The sequence below is a fragment of the Typopeltis vanoorti genome, chromosome 25 (genome assembly GCF_054136105.1).
Source record: "Typopeltis vanoorti isolate ZY-2024b chromosome 25, IOZ_Tvanoo_1.0, whole genome shotgun sequence".
NCBI classification, from domain to species: Eukaryota; Metazoa; Arthropoda; class Arachnida; order Uropygi; family Thelyphonidae; genus Typopeltis; species Typopeltis vanoorti.
Genome location: NC_143573.1, coordinates 57,602,167 through 57,624,208, shown reverse-complemented (window position 1 = coordinate 57,624,208; position 22,042 = coordinate 57,602,167). Strand labels below are relative to the sequence as shown.

Here is a 22,042-nt window from a genome sequence, read left to right as displayed (position 1 = left end):
TGCCCATTTTAGAATTAAGGCATGTTAATTGTTAACATATATTGTGTTTCATATAGTGATATCCAACTTACGATGGAATCATTAGAATGTAACTCATAAGATGAGGACTAATTGTATTTTGTTAATTCTTTTAGAACTGTAGCCATTAAATATGAAAGTGTAAATATGGTTAAATTCAGCTGTGAGGAAAGCCTGGCTAGAATAGAAGTGGATTGCTCTTAAGTATTTTGTGTAGTACCATATTGATGATGATGGTGTTGGGAGGCAGGGGCGTGAGTGATAAAGTTTGAGACCATATCTGTATGGGAGTTAACTGTGAATAAAAGTATACTATTAGTAAGATGATGTGTGATTAAAGGGTTTAGAAAGACCAGACTATTCTCTCAGCTTTCTTTCTACTCTTTATATAAAGAAGTAATTAGAGGAGTGAATAAAGTTAATTCTGTTGTAATCCTGAATGCAAGTGAATACAACTATAAAATGAACATCTTGCTCAGAGAGTGCTCTGCTTATAAACCTTTAGTCCCTAAGCCCTACAGTTTATGAATTAAATCCATAAACTTATTTAACTTTCTTTGGTCTATAGTAGATGCTGTGGGGAATCTCCTCCCTCCCATTAATATTAGCCAAACAACAAAATTTTTTGTCCCATGACTTGCTCTTCCTCTTTTTATATAAAAATTTGGATCCATTTCAAAAATCCTTATCCAAAATTTAATTATATGCAATGCTGATACCAGAGTTAATCTTGACATCACATCTCTATTCACTGTTATTCCCTTATGTGACTGCTTATCAGTTAAAAATGCCCCCCCCCCCCCCACCCAATCACCGATCTGTACAGTTTTGTCATTATGTAGGTTACTTCACTTTGGGAGGACAAAGTATATAAAGAAATAGGGAGAAAAGGATATTTTGAAATTTGCAATATTGAATTTGAAATTTTGAATTTTAAAAAACATGCTCTTAACTGCTTTCTTATACTTGGCATACTCTCCATATTGCCACAGACCCAGGCACATTAAACACATCCTTTCTCCATCACAACAACCATATTTACTGAGGTTGAACTGGGTTTTGTGATCTTCTTTTTTAAAATCAGTAGCAGATCTTATAAACTGATTCAACCTCAATAAATATAGCTGCATGAAACTCCTCAAACTATGGAAAACTAATTTTTAGTTCATAGAGTATGTTCTTTATAGGACTTTACACTTATGCCTCTAATCACTACCACTTGCTATCCCTTGTATTACTTGTATGCATAGTACAAGTGCATACAGGTAACGTACTTTTATGTTGTATTCCTGATGAGCAGGATGAGATAAATGAAATATTGATGCGATTAAATTGACATTTACTTCACTCCTAGTGCTGTTTTTATTCCATTAAACCTAAAAGGATCTTTCCATATTCAGGGCAGCATCAGTAAGCAAGAGACAGTGCTCCTTGGTGTGGTTCTGCTTTGAATGCAAATTATTCTTTTCAAAGCAGTGGCTTATTTGTGATTAGTCTGCTACATCAGTAATTATCATTATATCAATAAGTGCATGGACTTTTTTAGATGTAGATAGGAAGATGTTTCTAGTGTTTTTAAAATACAAGTGCTAGTGTGTGCATCAACAATTAATTTGCTATTGCAAAATGCTGTCAGCATATATTTTGTTCTTAGTTTTGTATGCGTTTTTCTTTATATAACTTTTTAGCTTATAAAAAATTGTATTGCTGTGTGTTCTCCCACATCTATAATCCTAAAATCCCATTTGTTTTATTACTATATCTTTCCCTCTTATTTAACACTCCCCTCCCTTCTCCCCCAGTTGTCACATTAGACAGATGGACAAATTTTACAACTCAAGTGAGAATTCTTTTATCAGTGTTTAAAAATGTTTAAATAAGTGTGTGTGTGTGCGCGTGTGTTGAGCCCATACACGAGAGCTTGGTTAATATCAACCTATAGTACATTAATACTGTATGTGAATTGGGAAAGGAGAAACTTGTTTACATTTGATTTAAAAGCCTGTATATTGTATATGGGCTTAGTACTGAGTGGAGGAATTATTGATGTTGTTTCAGGTGAACATTTGTCATGGAAATATTTATAGAATACACAAATTGCACAAATGCATGTGCGAAAGTGGGAGCAAGTTGGTAAGAGATGGGTTACTAATCAGTCTGTCTAATTGCTCTCCTCTGAGTCAAGCATTTTGAGGAAGCTCTTAGGGCCCCACTCAAAATGTGAGAGCGGTATTCAATAGCTGGGCAGATTTGTGTTTTGTATAAGGTTAACAGCTGTTCAGAGGTGAAGTAATGTCTTGAGCAAAAGAGAAATCCTAGTTTTTTTAGAAGCTGAGGATGCAATGGTTATGTGTTTATGCTGGAGAGGCTTGATGTCAGGGTGATTCCAAGAAGGGAAATCTCATCTTGTCTGGAAATTTGAGTGTTGTCAAAAATAATACTGGGAGAAAATGGTTCTTTTTTTCTTGAGAAATAGGACAGAACTGGGTTTTACTAGCATTGAAATTGACGAGGTTATCTGAATCCTATTGGAGGATAACTTGGAGATCAGTGGTGGTTGATATTCTGTAGGTTGAGGTGAGTTGTGTAGAGTAATGTTTATTTAAATGAAAGGAGGAGGGCAATGTGCTGTCATCTGCAAAACTGTGGATTGGGTTGGAGGTCAATTGAAGTAGGTCATTGACCTCCAACTGAGACAGAACAAACAATGGTAGTTTGCTTAGTAAGCCTTTATGCCAGACCCAGTCAAAAGCTTTGGAGATCTCAAGTGCAGCCACTTGATACTCACCAAACTTCTCTATGGCATTTGTTCAGAGATGGGTGACATATGTGAGCAGATCTCCTGTTGATCGGCAGCGACAGAATCCATAGTGGCAGTTGTTTATTAGGTGGGTGCCTTCAAGGCAGTGTAAGAGTTGGGAATTGATGATTTTTTCCTTTACTTTAGGCAAGACTGAGGTGAGCAAAATAGGGTGGTAGTTGGATGGCAGTGATTTGCTGCTCTTCTTGGGAATGGGTTGAATTTCCATGCTGTGGGATAGATGGAGTAAGAGAGTATATACAAGTGACATAGGATAGGAGCCAGTTCTGGTGCACAAACCTTCAAGATTATTGGAGGAATGCCATCAGGGCCGGGAGACTTTTTGTGTGTATGTGTGTGTGTGTGTAATTTGGACAATATTTTTCTGATCTCTTTCTGGCAAAAGGATATAGGGTGCATTGTATATTGGGCATCTGGAATGGTTGGGGGACATTTACCATTGTCAGTTATGTGTGCATTGGAGGCACTGTGAAGCCAGGAGATTGGTTTTTTTCTCTGGGTGATGCAATAGAGTGTTTGGGTATGATAGGGGTGGGAAAAAGTTGCGACCAGTTGCTTTGGCAAGTTACCAAAAGGCTCTGCTACCATTTGGACATGCTGCAAAGTTTCCTGCTTTTTGCTCATTCAAATTGTTTTGAAAGCATTGATAGTTTTTTTGCAGCTATTTCAGGCTTGAGTATAAGCACCAAAGGAGGATGAAGTTCTTGATGTGAGCCAGTTGTGGTATGCTTGATTTTTTATTTGTACAGCCTTAGCACATCTTTGGAGAACCAGGGTTTAATTAGAGGATGGCAGTTCAGAGTGGTGTGGGGAATGTATGTTTCCATGACAGTGAGGATTACTTTGGTGATACATTCGATGCATATGTTTGGGTTGGAAGGCTGAAAACCATATTCCAACCATGGGAATGAGGCATAGAGGTTACAGAGGCTTTTGCACTTGGCACTGTTATAATGCCAAACATACTCTTGTATGGAATGGTTGTGTTAAGCATTGTTGCATGTGGGGAGGGATTACACTAGATTGTGGTCAGAATTACCTAGGGCCCACTACATGCACTGTGCATTTGGAAGGATCATTGGTGGGAAAGAGATCAAGAGTGTTAGGGAAGTGTTTCAGGTTATCTGGTATTCTGGTTGGCATGAGAAGAATTTGTGTAAGGTCATTGGTGATGGCCTGTAGAAAGCTTTTTCAGTCCTGTCACTCCCTTATAAGCTTAGCTAACTCACTTGCAGTATAAGGGAGTGACAGGATTCTCTTCCCTCCCCCAAATGGTAGTTCCACCTTCCTAAAATAAATAACCTGGAAAGACTTGATGACAGACTACATTAAGAGTATTAACTGCTCTCACAGCATTAATAAGGTTTATATACAGCAAAGTTGTTTGATCATGGCAGGCTACTAGGCTTAATGTAAGGGAGAGAAAGTGACAGTTTTATCTCCTCAACAGCATAATACCAGACACAAAAGGATATTACACAAGCTACATATTGCAAGACATCTGTATAATAATAAATTGCTGAAATAGTAAGAAAAAAAAATCAGACTACTTCAGTGGTTTTCAATCCTAATTTTACAATTTTCTTTTTAAAATTATAAAATTAAGATTGAGAAACCATTGAAATTGATTTTTAATCATACATGTTAGTCTGGTTAACAGTGTGGATATATATAAGCCTTATCCAAAGGCTTATATGTTCAAATCTAACATTTATAAGCATCTTAGATAATTGTAAATGTCTTTAGATGGCAGATGAGTTTCATCTTCTTGATGAAAACCTTCTTGAAAATCTTCTTGATGATTGCTGCTGTGAACTGCAGTACTGTTTTTTAGTTAACTATTTTTCTGTGATTAAACTATCTAAAATTTTTTGGATAACTGAAAACCATTACTAAAGAATGCAAATCTCTTTGAAGGTCCATAGCACCAAGACCCAACATACAGGTTACACCAGTATCATCGCAGCCAGCTGCTGCTATGCCTTTGCCACAGTTACAGAGGATGCCTAGTTCTCAGATTGTTTCTTCACATCAACAAGTGCAACAGCAGCAGCAACCACAGCAACGTCCACAGGTTATTGTAATTGATGAAGGCTCTGGACCTCCTCCATCAAAGATGCCAACAATGTCTACTACTTCCCGATTAAGTCATTATCCATCATCTCCAACAACTGTTCCAAACTCAGGAAATTCTGTAAATCAGATACCCCCAAATTTTCAAGGAAATCCTGGTAAGTTAATATAATGTATATGATATGTGAATGTATAACCAGTGTACACAATATTTGATCAAAAATATCCAGATATCCTTTCATAGTAGTGGATATGGCTATCCTATTCCCTCAACCATATGGCTGGTGGGGGAATCATTTCCCTGGTATGGTAGCTTTATGCTACCATACTAGGGAAATGATTATGAGCAAGGTGGTTTCCCGTTGCCCTCCTTGCTGTAGTATATATTTTATGACTGTAGCCATGTGTGTTCACAGGACCAATTTACCTGTTTTGAGGATGAAAAACCCCTAGTTACCGGGAGGAAAAAACCCTCCACTTCTGTATGAGACTGGCTAACTCACCTTTAGTTGAAAGATAATATAAAGGTTCCTCATGTCATAGACGGGAATCAAACCCAGTTCTTTCCGACCAAAGGGCTTCGTCTATACCGACAGAGCTACAGAGGCTCGATATGGCTATATATATACATAAGGAAGTACATGGTCTTACAATCCTCATAAATTGTTCAAACATTAATGGTAAAATGGGCTATATGGAAGAACTTAGTGACTTTCAATGTAGCACTGTTGTGATGCCACCTTTGCATCCCAAAATGAGTTTGGGAAATTTCTGCTCTTATCAACTGTATGATATTGTTCTGATGTGGAAACATGTGGGAGCAACAACAGCACAATTACAACGTCATAATTTATAGAATTAGAAATCATAGATTGGAACCACTAGGTGTTGAAGCATGGGGTGGGGGGAAAAAATAAAAAATAAAAAATAAAAAATTCTCCTGTCCTCAGTTGAAACACTCACTACTGAGTTGTGAAATGCCTTACCAAGCAATTCCAGCAACCACAACTATTTGCTGGGAGCTGAAGAGCATGGGTTTCCATGGCCATACATCTGCACAGCCTATAGAGTCTTCCATCAGCAAGCATAGTGTAATCTCACCACCATTGGACTCTGGAGCAGTGGAAATTTGTTTTCTGGAATGATGAATCACACTTCATCTGGCAGTCTGACAGATGCCAGAGATGTTACTTGCTCAAATATGTTGTGCCAACTGTGAAGTTTGGTGGAGTAGGCATCATGGCCTGGGGCTGTTTTTCACAGTTCAGGCTGGGCCCCTGGTTCCAGTGACACAGAATCTTAATACTGCAGCCTATAATGACATTCTAGACAATGTGCTTCCAACTTTATGGCAGCAATTGAAGGCCCTTTCCTTTATCAAATGATAGTGCCCCTGTTCACAAAGTAAGCATTGTAGGCTGAGCAGGAATGGTTTAATGAAATGGGCATTGAAGAACTGGAATGGCCTGCAGAGACAGCTCTGATCTGTTCCCCATCAAACACTTGTGACATTAATTGGAATGCTGATTGCAAGCCAGGTCTAATTGTTTGACATTAGTGACTGACCTCACTAATGTTTTTCTGAAAGAATGAGAATTACCACAGCAACATATCAAAATGTAGTGGAAAGCCTTCCCAGAAGATTGAAGGCAGTTATAGCAGTAAAGAATGGACCAACTCCATATTAATGCTTTTTGTATTAAAGAGAGAGAGTTGAGATGTGCAAGCATCTAGATATTTTTGATCAGACAGTATATGATGAATACACATTTGGTTGGACTGTTTGGAGTTATAGCCAAAGGCTATAATTCCAAAGTAAGACCATGGGATCAATGAATATATACATGTTCCATGTGTAAGTTGAATTTATAGTATATAGATTTTTTAAGGTTTCTTTCAATATTTAATGGACAAAAAAGGTTCCTATTGTATTTAAAATAATTTTTTTATTGTCCTAGTGTGGGTGCTCAGATCTGTTATTACTACGGGAACCAAATTCAGAGGTTTTTTTGGGAGAAGTGTTTTTTTCCTGAGATGAGATGAACTTTCTTTTTTGTGTGCAGCTGGAGATATGAACATACATGCCTTTTTTTATACTGTTTTCTTCTTTCACAGAAACATAATCTGCATGCAAGGGAAGTGAGGGGAAGAGGTATAAATTTATAACTGATAGAATTGTCTGTTGTCTGTCATAAAAGTGACATTTGCTTCTATCCCTTCTCCTTGTAATGCAGTTATCTACTTTCTTGCATAGTTCATTTCTTACATAAATGTAAACTGCTTTAGGAACTTTTTCCTGTCATGTCTTGATATATTTTGTTATGCACTATTTTGACCATTTCATAATATGTACTTTAATTTTTGTATTGTAGATTTAGTCATTTCTGCTCTTATAAATTGATCCATTGTGTCTAGTATCAGTAACTTATTCCTTGAATGCTGTGTTGAATGTACAGTGAGTACATGGTGATTCTCTCTTCTGGCATTCCACATTGCATGTTGTTATCTCATGACACCTTCAAGAACTCATTGTCACACAGCTATACTATCGACTATCAGCACAGCACACCACACCATCTTCTGCACTTTAATAGAATTTTTGTCTGTAAACTGCATGTTATGTTCTCCAGCCAATTTGCCTGTATGTGGAATGAAAAACCTTAGTTTCTGGTAGGGGTGGGATGAAAAAAGCCTTTTACATCCATATGAAAGTAGCTAACTCACCTTCAAATGAAGAAACCAGTGTAGAATATGTTTTTTGTAATTTATAGTTTATTATATAGTTTGTGACGTTATTTTTTACTTTCAATGTATTTCCCCTCTTACTTATTTATTTTCGAGTCTGCTTGAACTAATATAAAAATGCCTCTATGCTCTTATCTCAAACTGACTTAAAGTACTATTATCCTAATTTAGTCTGTTCATAATCTACTTAGTTTGCTCCCCTGGTTTTCAATTTTGTAAAGTATACTCTTACACGTGCTAGTAACATAGACTGAGGAAAAGCCTCTGGCTGGGGCAAAATCCTTAATCTAGGTTGCTGTAATTCTAGTGTATTGATCCTTAAAAATTTATTTTTGTTAACAACTGCACCATTAAGAATTGTGTAAAAGAATTTTGTATCTTTCCTTTACATACAAGAGAATAATTTAGCTAAGCACATATAATAACCCTTAAATCAATTTTATCTCAAGCAACTCCGAGTTACTCAGTTGTGGCTGTTACTTCACTTAGGTCACACAGCTTCGATCAGTTTTTAAGAGACAGTGCATTGGCTAACAAAGATCAGGCAAGCTATTAACAAAACTAAACATGTTTATCATAGCTAAGACAATTAACATACAACAGTAATGGGATATATCACTTTCTTGACTCTCTGCACTTTTAGTAAGACAATTCAGTTAAGGTACTAAACAAAGATTTTTTTTACACTTAACTAAGTGGACATGTGGATGGATTTTTGACAAACATATCCCTGCTCTCTATCCTATTAATATTAGACAAAAATTATATTATACACATTTTAAGCATTATGTAACACAAGCACTATTCAAGTTGACAGTATTCTTTTAAGCACATTCAACTCATGTTCAGCTTCCTGACCTCTTCAACACGTTATGGAATTTGTTAAACAGAATCAACATCTATCGTCTGTACACACAATCTAGACTATTAACATAAAGCAATTTACTTATTTTTAAACATTAAACAAAAATAATTAAACATTTCCAAGTTCACAATATCATGACATTCCTGGATCCTAAAGGGTTAAGGGTGTATCGCACTGGTTTCTTTTTCCTTCTTGCATGATGACTGTGATCAGGCACTATCCGACGGTTGTCGTCTTGCAAATTCCTTCCTTGTAACAGTAATGTATTTCATTGGTGCTGTTAGGAACAGCATCAGCTGTGACAAATAAGCAAGTAAGTGGATCGATACACTTGCCAAAGAATTTCACGGAAGGCTACCTTGAAATACTGCCACTTTTGCCAGCGAATTCCTCATGATCTCCAGAACCACTGCTCGTGGGACCCCCCCGACTCTTCCCCTCCTCGAAAAGCTTGCCACAGGAACCAAATATAAGAGAGAGAGCTTTCACCCCTCAATCTCTGCCTTTTGTATCATTGGCTGTCCCTTGGCCTTCCTTCCAAAACTTCCTGGATTTACTGAGAGCACCCTCACATCATCCACGCTTAGGTTAGGTTTTGGCAGCAAAAACTCCAATAATTCTTTGACCTTTGAGACTGTTGTTGACCTTCAGTTTACTAGCCTAATCCTGTCTGATCTTTTTAGTTACAATTGCTTGTGGTTCTATATTCAGTTAATCTTGCATTATATTACAAAATTTATTACATTACAGTAGGTTATATACACTTTTAGTTATCATCAGTATTTTATGTTTTTATGGCTCATGTAAAATCAATATAAGTGAAAAATATTTCTATTTTTCACCACAAGAGATTTTACACCACTATAATGATTTCTGTTGTCACAACAAGAATCAAATTTGAATGTTTTCCAGTTGGAAGGGGCAGTTGTCCCATCGCTTTTCCGGTTGTACTACAGAGGTGTTTTCTCTAGCTGATGACTAGAATTTGACTTATAGTGGTCTTTTCTCTTGCAATTTGAAGCTCTAAATTGGAACATTTCCACGTTGCTACACTGATGCCAGTATATGTAATTGAGTGTTTCACCAAACATTTGATATGATGCTGTTTTTCAATGAACCCTGTGATATTAGAATTGCATGAGATAATGCAACGTCTGCTGCTGTTGCTGTATATATTCCCTTGGTATTGTGCTCAGTCATTCTTTCATTTCAGGCCAATAAGAATTAACTGCATGTATTATAAATACTTTTTTTTGTCCTTTCACCATAATAAATATTGCCATCATATTTTGATATGTTAGTAAACGACTTAAATTACCTCCAGATGGTAGTAAAAGAATGCATGCATTTGCAGTCAGGTTCTTTCTAAAAATACTTGATTTATCTAAAAATGCTTGATACTGTCCAGAAGAGATCACTTCATTTAATTGGTGAACCTTATCTTACAGACTCCTTCCATCCACTATCATAGATGTACTGTTTTCACTGTGTCTCTTCTACAGGTATTTTTATGGGTACTGTTCTGCCACACTGCTTATCATTCTTCCACTTTCCTTCAGACCCATAAACACACGAGCAGTTGCTGTTAACATCCATTCACTGTCTGGCTCCAAAAACTTACCAAACCAATATTTCATTCTACACTTTCATACCTTCTACTTCTGTACACTTCTTCCTTTTCTCTATTCAGTTTGGCCTTCATTTATTCAAAAGCATATCAAGTTTCTTCTTGATCACTTTCCCACACATGATACTGTGTGCGATATAGAGCTTGCAACCTTGTGTGGGTGGGTGGGATTGACATATAAAATTATCATGCTGTTAGCCAAATACTGTAGACCTCGCTTTTATGACCTAATTGAGTCCTTGAAATCTGTCCTAAAGTGAGCCATTGAACCAATTTTCCATATTGTTATGAATTTTTATATCATCATCATCATCATCATCAAATTCCTGCCATGTACCCTCAAGGGGTGTACAGGATATGACAGTACTACATGAAAAAATTACATCATTACTAACTTCCTATCTACAATTTTCCTCCAAATCATTCTGTTACTTGTCAAGACTCTAACATTATCAGATCTCATATTTCTATCGTCTAAGGCACTTTGTACCATATCAATCCACCTATATCTTGGTCTTCCTCTGGGTCGTTTTCCTGCCAACCCGGCAGAGAACACTTCTTTTGCTAATCTTTCCTCTCCCATTCTATTTAAGTGACCATACCATCTGAGATTAGCTCTGCTAACGCATTCCTGGATGCTGACAATGTCAAGTTGTTTCCTAATATCCTCATTTTTAATATGATATTGCCATTGATGCCATCTGTTCACGCCTCTAATCTTTCTCAGGACTCTCATATCTGCGGTCTCTAGTCTTTGGTCAAGTGTTTTACTTCTGACCCAGCTCTCAGATCCATAAGTTAAAATTGGTTTGAACACAGTCTTGTATACAGCTAGTTTAGTGTTCCGACTAATTTCTTTCTTATTCCATATGAATTTATTCAATTGACTTCCCACGATACCAGCTTTGCTGATTCTGTTGTCTATTTCTATATTTAGTTTACCATCTTCAGTAAAAATTGTGCCTAAGTAGCTGAAATGTTTTACTTGTTCCACAAGTTCTCCATTCACAACACAGTTGACATTTTCAATGATTCTGCCTATTTTCATTGTCTTTGTCTTTTTATTGCTGACCTTCATACCATATCTATTACAACAGGTATTCAATTTAGTCAGAGAATCTTGCAGACTTGTAGCGGATTTATTTAGAAGTATAACATCATCCGCATAAAGCAAAGAGCTGACATTAACATCTCCAATTTTGATATCATGTTTAATACCACATTCCTTCATAATGTGATCCATATAGATAATGAATAACAGAGGGGATAATGTACATCCTTGTCTCACACCAGATTTAACATTAAACCATCTTCCTGTACTTCCTTCAATTCTAACTGCTGACTTACAACTCAAATAAAGATTAAGTATTACTTGATATAATGCCCCATTGACACCATATAACTGCAGCGTATTGAATAGCTTCTCTCTTGGCACCTTGTCATATGCCTTTTCCAAATCGACAAAACTTAAATACAGATCTTTGTTATATTCCCATGCTTTCTCGACTATTTGTCGTAAAGTGAAGATCTGATCCTGACAGCCTCTATTTGGCCTGAATCCAGCTTGTTCTTCACCAAGCTTTTCTTCCACAATTCTTCTCAACCGTTTCTCAAGTATACTTGCATAGATCTTGCCAGGAACACTCAGTAGGGAAATACCTCTGTAATTCTCACATTCAGTTTTATTTCCCTTTTTATATATGGGTACTATGAGAGCTCTACTCCAATCATCGGGAATTCGTCCCTCTGTCCAGGCTTTCTGAACTATGCAGTGCAGCCACCGTAAGACTTTTATACCACCATACTTCAGCATTTCTAGTCGAATATTATCTACTCCTGCTGCCTTTCCACATTTCAAGCCTTTGATGGCTTTTTCTACTTCAAGTATGGATATGTATTCCTGACTGCATGTCTGGTCAGTGTTTTTTATCACTGTGCTGTCATCACTGCTTGTTTCATTTAGCAGTTGTTCAAAGTAATTACTCCATACTTCAAGGATATCTTTTTCTACCATTTTCATGTCACCTTTATTCTCTCTAACTCCTTTTACAGCACTCTTTCCTCCATTCCTAAGCTTCTTCAACAACCCCCAGAATATTTTGCCACCTTCTTGATATTTATTTTCCATATTCTTGCCAAAGTCGTCCCATGACTTTTGTTTAGCTAGTTTTACACACTGTTTAGCTTTCTTACATTTGTCTCTGTATTCTGTAAGAGTAAAAGCTGACTTATTTGCCAGGAACTTTTGATATGCTTTCTTCTTTTCCTTCACTGCCTCTTTAACTTCCTGTGTCCACCAGGGAGTTCTGATTTTTTTATCCTTGCACACAACCTCACCACATGCCTCTCTGGCAGAATCAATCAATGTTTTCTTCAGAGTTTGCCACTGAATCTGTAAGGTTTGATTCCTGTTCTCAAACTCTTTCATTTTCTTTTCAATAATCTTTCTGTATTTTAGTCTACAGTTCACATCTGAGAGCTGGTCAACTTTTATTCGCTTTAAAACTTTCTTACATGTTATTCTTTTCAATATGAAATTCAATTTTATCCTGCTCAAGACTAAATAGTGATCACTTCCAATTTCAAATCTTCTGTACACTCTGGTGTCCTGCACCAGGGAGAAAACATCACTATCAACAATAACATAGTCAATGAGACTTTTCTTATTCCTAGCCTCTTCTCTCCATGTGAATTTGTGCACATTTTTATGTTGGAACATGGTGTTAGTAATAACCAGTCCATGTCCTGAGCAGAAATCCAACAGATATTTGCCATTATTATTAGCTTTGCTCTTTTCTCCAAATTTTCCCAAAATATTTTTGTATGTCTCACAATCATTTCCTACTCTGCTATTTAGATCCCCAACAAGGACCAACTTTTCCTTTTTCATTGTGTCAGTTGCTTTTTCTAAAGCATCAAAAAATTCCTCCACTTCTACCTTAGTAGAACCTTCTGTGGGACCATAGGCACAAATAAGTCTCATTGTCCAGTTCTCCATTCTCATATTTGCCCACATTACTCTACTTGAGACTGACTGCCATTCAAGAAGATTAGCCTCGTATTTTGTGTTGAATACTATGGCTACTCCTTCTTTACCTTGATTGTCATTGCCAGAATATAACATTTTGTATTTATTGCTCAGAAAGATCTCACCAGTTTTGGTCTTTTTTGTTTCAGTCACCCCTATTATGTCGATCTGGTACTTATCTAATTCCTCAGCTAGCTCCGTTTCTTTGCCATTCAGGCTTCTTACGTTGATAGTACTGATCTTTAACTCTGGTGATGTTGAGTTGGGGTTTTTCAGATTTGTTCCAGTAGCTGACTTTTCGCTGTTCGCCCTGGTTCCCTGGCGAAAACAACGGGGGCCTTATTTAACCGGGCGACGCCCCAGCCGGTATGAAATTTTGTCATGTTGTACCATCATTTTTTATTTTGTTTTAACCAATAAGAATACAATTTGGTCGGCTAAATCCCAAATTGCCAACTCATCCTTGTTCATTCAGTATCAAAGAAGATACCCGACAGGGTGCACCACGAGAAGGTGAGGATTGGACATTAGGTCAGAAGCCCTGGTCGGTTCTCCGCATTCCTTGAAAGGCTATGTGGAGGTCTCCTTTCAGTTATACAGCTTTTACCCTTAAGCACCCCATTTTTTTTTTATTTTTATTTTTATTTTTTTTTATATATATAATATATATATATATATATATAAACACAGGGTGGTTCAAAATTCCATGTACGAAGTTTGAGGGGAGGTAGAGAACATCAAAATCAACCATATTCACATAGGAAAGCATGACTAGAAATGCCACCGGAAGGTACTAACAGGGACACAAAGATACAGAAATAACACAAGGCAGTAAGTAGTGTAAAAAACTTTATTAGGCGTAACTGAACAGTTCAATAGTAGTTGGATACATAATATGGTAAATGAAGTGCACGTCTGCCATCTCAGCATTCGTAAAATGACGCATGTTCTTCGTACGGCATCGAAAGTTTGAATGAGGAAGCCCCAATTGCTCACCTGGAATGCTGGCGAACAGTGCCACCTATCACTTTCGGCTGGCATTTCTGGCCATGCTTTCCTATGTGAATATGGTTGATTTTGATGTTTTCTACCTCCCCTCAAAGTTTGTACGTGGAATTTTGAACCACCTGTATACATTAAGGAGAGTAACTTATGAATATATAGCCAAATGTTAAAATAGAAAATAAATAATTTATTTCCAAAGGCAGTACTAGTTTCATCTTTCACACTTTCTAAGTGCATAATACATAATGGGATACATCACTAAAGTTCTAAATTATTAATGGATTACATTAGAATGAATTCATGGACTAGCTGTGTTTATGCATGTGCGTATAGATATATATACATATATCAGCCCACGTGCGAAAGGTCTTGAGACCTGTGGTGCCATGTGTGGAGAAGTGGTTAGAGAAAAGAATGGAATTTGTTGATGTGCATGTTACTTGAGTAGCTGGGAGTTGTAAACATTGGGGAAGATTGTTTCTAAGGACAGAGATATATAGAATGAAGGACGAAGATGAAATGTAGATTCGAGAAGTTTATAGCTAAACTGTGTGGATGTTGACCAGTAGTTGCTTGTGTTCATATATGAATTAGGGAAACTGGAGAAATGATAGTGGGCAGTTCGTTGGAGTAGTGTCCATGGAAAAACTTATAGTAAGTCATAATGCAGCAACAGAGCATTGGGAAAGAGACTAGAGGGAGTCATTTAGAAAGAGATCAGCCATTAAGTGAGCAGCTCTTCTGAATACAATCAAGCATTCCAAGGAACATTTTAGATGCATCATCTCAGGCATGAACAGCATTGAAGGTTCTGGCAGATTTTGCAAAGTGTCAGGAGTTGAGCAAGAGAAGTATTGTTTAGAACAAAGAAGGATACCAATCTTTTTTGGAGTCTGAAGTGGCCTATGGGCATGATATATATGTGCAAGACAGGCTAGATGTGAAAGTCAATCCAAAAAGAGAACACGGATCCTGGTTGGCAAGCAGAATATTGTCAAAAATAAGGAATAGTGAATCATGGTCTTTCTTCTGGGAATTGAGATAGAATTGCATTTTGGTGGCATGAAAACATGTAAACTTCTTCTTACTACACTGTCGATTGGTGTTTAAGGCATTGAAATTCATCTTAAAATGGAGAAATAAGCAGAAGAATTCATCATAAAATATTACCAGAATCACTTGCATTTAATATGTTTATTTGTAAAATTTTCAGTTAATTCTATAAACCTAAGAATCAAATTTACCCTTGAAGTAGAAGACAGCAATTGTCTTCCTTTTCTGGATGTTTTCGTTCTACATCAACCAAATGGTACTCTCTAGTTCTCAGTATATAGAAAACCAACTCATACTGGTAAATACATTGATTCTAGCTCTCATCATCACCCTTGTCAGAAATATGGTGTGATCAAATCCTTATTTCACAGAGCTCATAAAATTTCTTCTACAGATTCTCTTCTAAACAAAGAACTGTTTATCATAACTACTTTTATTGCTAATGGTTATAATGCTAAAACTATCGAAAAAATAATAATTATGGCCATTGTCCTAACCTGCCTGAAGAAGAAATCACCAGAATTTGTATTCCGTACATTAAGTAGCTTTCAGAAAAAAAAAAAAAGCAAGATTACTTCGACTGATTAATGTACAAGTTGCTTTCCATCTAGTTCACAAACTTAATACATTCCTTATCTTACCTAAAGCCAGATATCCTCCTCTTTCTTATCCTAGAGTTTACAGAATCCCCTGCTCTTGTATCTTATGTTATTATGGACAAACTGGTCAATCTGCACAAATTCGTTTTGAAGAACATCAGCAATACATTTCTCTTGAAGAACCAAACAAATCCCATCTAGCAAGCCACACTTTATCTATAAAACACAGGATTCAGTGGAACAAAGGCAAAATGTTACACAAAAGTTGCTTTCTTCTGGAAAGATTACGAAGAAAGCTGTAAAGCACACATTCGCAACCCAGACCTGAACAAAAGTGATTGCCTAAAACTTTCTCAATTTTGGGAAATTATTTTAACTAATATTCACCATTCATGTAATCCTTAATTGTAATTTATTTTCAATATCTATTAATGCGGATAGAACTATTCTCCTGCAACCAATAGTGCACATATCACATGCTTTCAATTAAATTGTTCTTTTTAGTTTTCCTATAACTGTACAAGGGTGGTCAAAAGTTCTTGGCCTAACAGTTAAAAAACGAATATATAATTTCAAAATTATTGTTATGCTTCAACATAATCTCCCTTAAGACTAATACATTTATTCCAGCGATGCTCCAGTGCCATTATCCCGTCCTTGTAGTGATTTTCAGTAAGATCTGCAAAATATCTCTCTACAGCTGCAATCACTTCTTGATTTGAAGAAAAACGCTGACCAGCGAGGAAGTGTTTTAGTTTTGGGAAGAGATAGAAATCAGAGGGAGCCAAATCTGGGGAATAGGGTGGATGTTCCAAAAATTCATAGTGCAGATCACTTAATTTTCCCATTGCCAAAACACCTTTGTGGGCAGGGCATTGTCCTGATGAAAGATGATTTTTTTCTTCTCAAACTGGGTCTTTTCTCATGAAGTTTTTTCTCTAGTCTAGTTAAAAGATCGGAATAATATTCCCTAGTTATTGTTTTACCCTTTTCAAGATTATTAATAAACAAAATGCTTTTAGCATCCCAAAACACCGATGCCATGACCTTTCCTGCTGGTGGAACTGATGTTGTCTTCTTTGGTGCTGAATAACTGGCTTCTATCCACTGTTTTGACTGCTGTTTGGATTCTGGTGTGTAATGGTGAATCCAAGTGTCATCCATAGTAATAAATTGACACAAAAAATCAGTTTTATTCTTGTTAAAACGCTCCAAGCACTGTTCAGAGATTTTCATGTGAGTGCATTTTTGATCTGCTGTGAGCAAACACGGCACCCATCTTGTGCAAAGCTTTTTCATTTGCAGTTCGTCATGTAAAACATCCTACACATTCTTTTGAAATGCCTATAATCTCAGCAATTTCATGCACTTTGACTCGCTGGTCATCCAATACCATATCGTGCACTTGATCAACGATTTCCGTTGTTACACTTTTTGGTGTCCTTAAAGTGGATCATCTTCAAGGCTCGGCTACATTTAAACTTGGCAGCCCATTGCTTAATTGTTGAAATTGAAGGAGAAGAGGTCCCAATGACTTTTATGAACTTTGAATGAATTTTTTTTGGCATTAAACCTTCTTTTACAAAGAATTTTATAATTGCACGCTACTCAATTTTATCCATTTCAAAGGATACAGACAACACTTTTGATTCAGACAGCTGTATAAAACAAACTACTTGATAGAATGACTTGCAATTTTACATGGATGCTTATGACAGATGTACCAACTTAAGGAAAAAAAAATCGTGCTGATAGTGTTGCCATCTATTGTCGAGGCTGAGAACTTTTCAGACCACCCTCATATTCACAATGGTTTTGAAACTTAGCCAAAAATTTTATAAATAAAAATATTAAACGTAAGTGAATCTGGTAATAATATTTTATGATGAGATTGGTTATATAAGATCTTGAAAGCTGAATTACTTGAATACTGCAAGAATTTGTGTATGAAGAGGAATGGAAAGTACTGTTATCAGCAAAGTAATAAATAGGATCGGATATCAGAGAGATCATTGATGTATAGAAGAAATAGCATAGATGAATGCATAGAGCCCTGAGGTACTCCAGCATTGATTTAAAAATCTAATCAGAGGAAACCATCCACCATGATCTGCAGTGGAAAATCTACTGCAGATCATGCCAGATGGAAATACAGTTTGAACTCTCTAATATAATAGACACCTGAAATAATGAAGCCTGTTGGCTCTTTATTTAATAAGTAATAATAGACATTTTCTCTGTATTCTTCATGATGGTGCTTATTATAGAATGGAACAACTAAAACTGGAAGCAAGTTCGATCAGTTTTATTCCAGACTCCTGCATGCTAAAAATTTCATGCTTCTTTCCTGTTATTACTTTCTGCTTCTTTAAAGATTTTTTTTCTTAAATTCTTTTTTCCAGACATTTTTGAGAATGTAAATACAGTATGTACTGCACTATAAGTAATTTTAAACTAAAGTGACAATAAATGAACAGCAAGGTAAATCGCAACAGTTTGCTTCTGTAGGCTTTCTCCTCTGAACCTATTTAAGTGATCTGATCACAGTAATTCATACTGATGTTTTTTATCCAAGTGTGTTGTGTGCAATATTTTATGAGAAGTGCAATGAAAGTCTAGGACATTCTAGCAATGAGAATGGTGTTACCATAAATAATCAGGAAATCGATGCGAGTGCTTACGATGGTAATAATAGACGTGACATGGAAGAGCTTAGGCAAGAGTTAATGTAAATGAACAGTCAAGTTAAATGTATGCAGGAGGAAATTGAATGTTTAAAGAAGATCATAACTGGTGTAAATGACAAGAATGTAAATAAGAAGAAACAAATATCAAAGGATGATAAGGTTGTTTTTTATGGTGACTCAATCATTAATGATGTGGTAAAAGATAAAGTGCACAGGACATGTTTTACAGGTGGTATAATAAAACGAATATCAGATGCTTTGCATAGTAGGAAGGAACAGGCATCGGAATTAGTGGTAATAGTGGGCATAAACGACTTGAATAGTGGAACAAAGAATGTGGAAAGGGATTTCAAGAAGAAGTTGGCAGGATGTGAAGAATAAAAGTGTCATTGGGAAAGTGGTTAGTTTGTTACCCAGATATGACTAGTGAACTGAAGGAGAGCAATGATATTGAATGACAAAATGGCTGAATTGTGACAGCTGGAGAGTGTTCAATTTGTGAATGTATGGAATAAATATGAAGGGAAGTTAGAATGATTCAAAGTTGATAGAATGCATTTGAATGATTTGGTATTGGTCATTTGGAGTGATTGTTGTTTAATAATAATATCCATCCTTCTATAACCTGTTCTTCAACCTCTCTCTGACTTTTAGTGTTACTAATTTCGTATGGATCTTGTGCAGCAGGTTGTGGAAGGACTGAAAGAGGATGAATACAAAGGGGAGGAAGTGATTATAGCAGAACAAAGTGATACAGTGCAAAATGGTGGGGATCATAAGAATATAAATGAAAATTAGAATCAAGATCAGGGAAATGAGGATGGTCAGAATGAAGAGAGAAGTGCACTATAGCAGAGAGAGTAAAGAAAGATTGTGTTGATGGGATGCCTCAAAGAGTGGAGAATTGTTATGCTTGTATGCTTAACTTATGGAGTATCAGAAATAAAGGAGCTGAGTTTGTAGCATTCATTGAATCAGTATGCCCAAAGATAATTGGCATAAGTGAAACTTGGTTGACTGAGGATGATATACTGTCAGGACTTGAAATGGTAAGATATAGAATTTGCCAAAAGGATAGGAATATCAATAGAGGAGGGAAGAGTCTTGTTAATGGTAGCAGAGGAATTGTGTCCTTCAAGATTGAAGGACACAGTTCCTCTGAAGTGGAAAATAGTAGTGTGTGTGAATATTTTGAAGCTGTTTGGTATAAAGTTGAGATCAATAGAATAGGTTGCTGTTATAGGCCAGGGAATGTGGAAGGTATTGATTGTGAAATGTTTAGACAAATTAGTTGAGCAAGTAAAAGGGAAAATTATCCTAATGGGAGATTTTAATTATAGGAATGTGAATTGGAAAGAAGAGATAGTGTATAGCAACAAGGAGAGTGATTTTGTTGAGTTTCTGTGGGATAACTATCTAAAGCAGCTTGTGATGGAAGCAACACAAGGTTTATGGGTGCTAGATTTAGTGATATCCTTCACAGGATGTGGTTGTGAATGAGATATCAACACTGCCACCTTGCTGAAAGTAATCATCAGGTATTGGTTTGGAAGGTAGTAATCAACAAGAATCAATATATTGGGTTGATGAATTGTGTAGAAAAGATGTTGACAGTGCATAGGAAATTATAAAGCAGTGTTTCACACAAGCAATGCATAACTGCATATCAAGAGATAAGCGAATAAATAGAGTAGGAGTGAGATGAATGAATGATGAAATCAAGCAAGTGTTACAAAAGAAGTTATGGAGGAAGTACAAGACAGTTTGCAGTAAACTGTCTTGTACTTGTAGATGCATGAAGAATATAAAGTGTAGGCCAGAAAAGTGACAAGCATGGTTAAAAAAAAAAAAATAGAATATGAGAGAAGATTGGCCAGCCAGGTCAAAGTTAATCCTAGGGAATTTTTCTGCTATGTGGCAAGCAAGAGGAAAAATAATTATGGCAGTTCAATGCTGGTGGATAATTATGGTAGCAGAGTAACCATAGCAAATGATATAGTGGAATTATTTAACAAACACTTCATCAATGTATATCATAGTGGTGTGAATGATGCTGTGTAACATGTAGAAGGAAGGTAAGAATTAGGAGAATTAAAGGTGACGAATTGGAGGTGTATCAAGTGTTGCTCAGGTTAGATGTTAATAAGGCTGTAGGAATTGATGAAATATCACCACGTATTTTTAAAAATGTGCAAAAGAGTTAACAATGCCCTTATCCTGGTTATTTGATGTAGTGGGTAAGGTTTCTAAGGTGTGGAAAGAAGGCAAAATAATACCTCTCCACAAGCATGGTTCGAGAACAGAAGTTTCCAATCATAGACTGGTCTATATATTTGCATTTGTGATCAAAGTGTTGAAAAAATGGATAGAAATAGAATACAGGATTGGGTTGATGAATATAAGATTCTCTATGATGGTCAGCGTGGGTTTGTGAAATCTTGTTTTAGTTTTTAGTAATCTACTTATGTTTTATGATAAGGTGATGAATTCTCTTCGATAAGGGAGAATCATATACATTGATATTCTTGGACTTTGCAAAAGCATTCGATACATTACCACTTGATAACTTGGTGCCACAAGCTGCAGAGGATAGGAATAGATGGAGTGGAGATTGACCTTCTGAACGATACCAGCAAGTTGTGTATGATAGATCAGTGTCTCAGAAAAGGAAGGTGACTAGTGGCATGCCTCAGGGTTCTGTTTTTGGGCCACTACTGTTTATCATGTTTGTTAATATTTCATGTGAATTGATTGGAGGTCGTCAAATGTTTGCCGATGATGCAAACATTTGAAGGAAGATTTAAAATTATAATTCTCTACAGAAAAATTTAAATAGACTTTTAGCTTTGACAAATGAGTGGGGTTGGAGTTTTACATTTTGGGATACAGAGATATAAGGCTACATACTGTATTGGTGGGGCTGTACATCAGGAAGTGGATGAGATTTGGGATCTTCAAGGGATGGTGGACAATGGACTGAAGTTCCGAGGGCACATCGCATGTATTGCTATGTTTCATCCATTTTCTGACTACTAGGATAGTCAGAAAATGGATGAAAGTGCTAATAATGTTAGCAGAGGAAATGGTAGAAGAGCTTAGGCAAGAGCCGATGAAGGTGAAGTATCTGGAAAGTGAGATTGAACATCTAAAGAAGAGATTGGCTGATGTGCATGAAAAAGTGGAAGTTATGAAGCAAGTATCACAAGATAATCATGTAGTGTTATATATGAGAATACAATCATTAGTGATGTGAATAACAAAGTACATAAAATTTGTTTTCCAGCTGAAATATTGAAACAAATAGCTGGAGATTTGCAAAGAAAGGAATGGGCATCAGAATTAGTGGTGGTTGTGGGTACAAATGATTTGGATGGTGAAAAAAGTAATGTGGATAGGATGTTATTGCAGGAGGAAATTGGTGGAAAAGTGGTTAGTATGCTGCCCAGATATGATAATAGTGTGTTGAGAAGGAGAGCAGAAATAATGACTGGTAAGATGGCTGAATTGAGTGAAGCAAAGGG

At 36.4% G+C, this 22,042-nt stretch overlaps 1 protein-coding gene across 1 annotated transcript in view; it reads left to right on the top strand.

The window, feature by feature from the left end:
- LOC150092763 (transcription intermediary factor 1-alpha-like) overlaps positions 1 to 22,042 on the top strand; it is a 366,172-nt gene that overhangs the window by 162,672 nt on the left and 181,458 nt on the right. Inside the window, exon 7 of the mRNA XM_090414272.1 lies at positions 4,757 to 5,070. Coding sequence (XP_090270398.1) covers positions 4,757 to 5,070 — 314 coding nt within the window. The remainder of the gene's footprint in view (positions 1 to 4,756; positions 5,071 to 22,042) is intronic.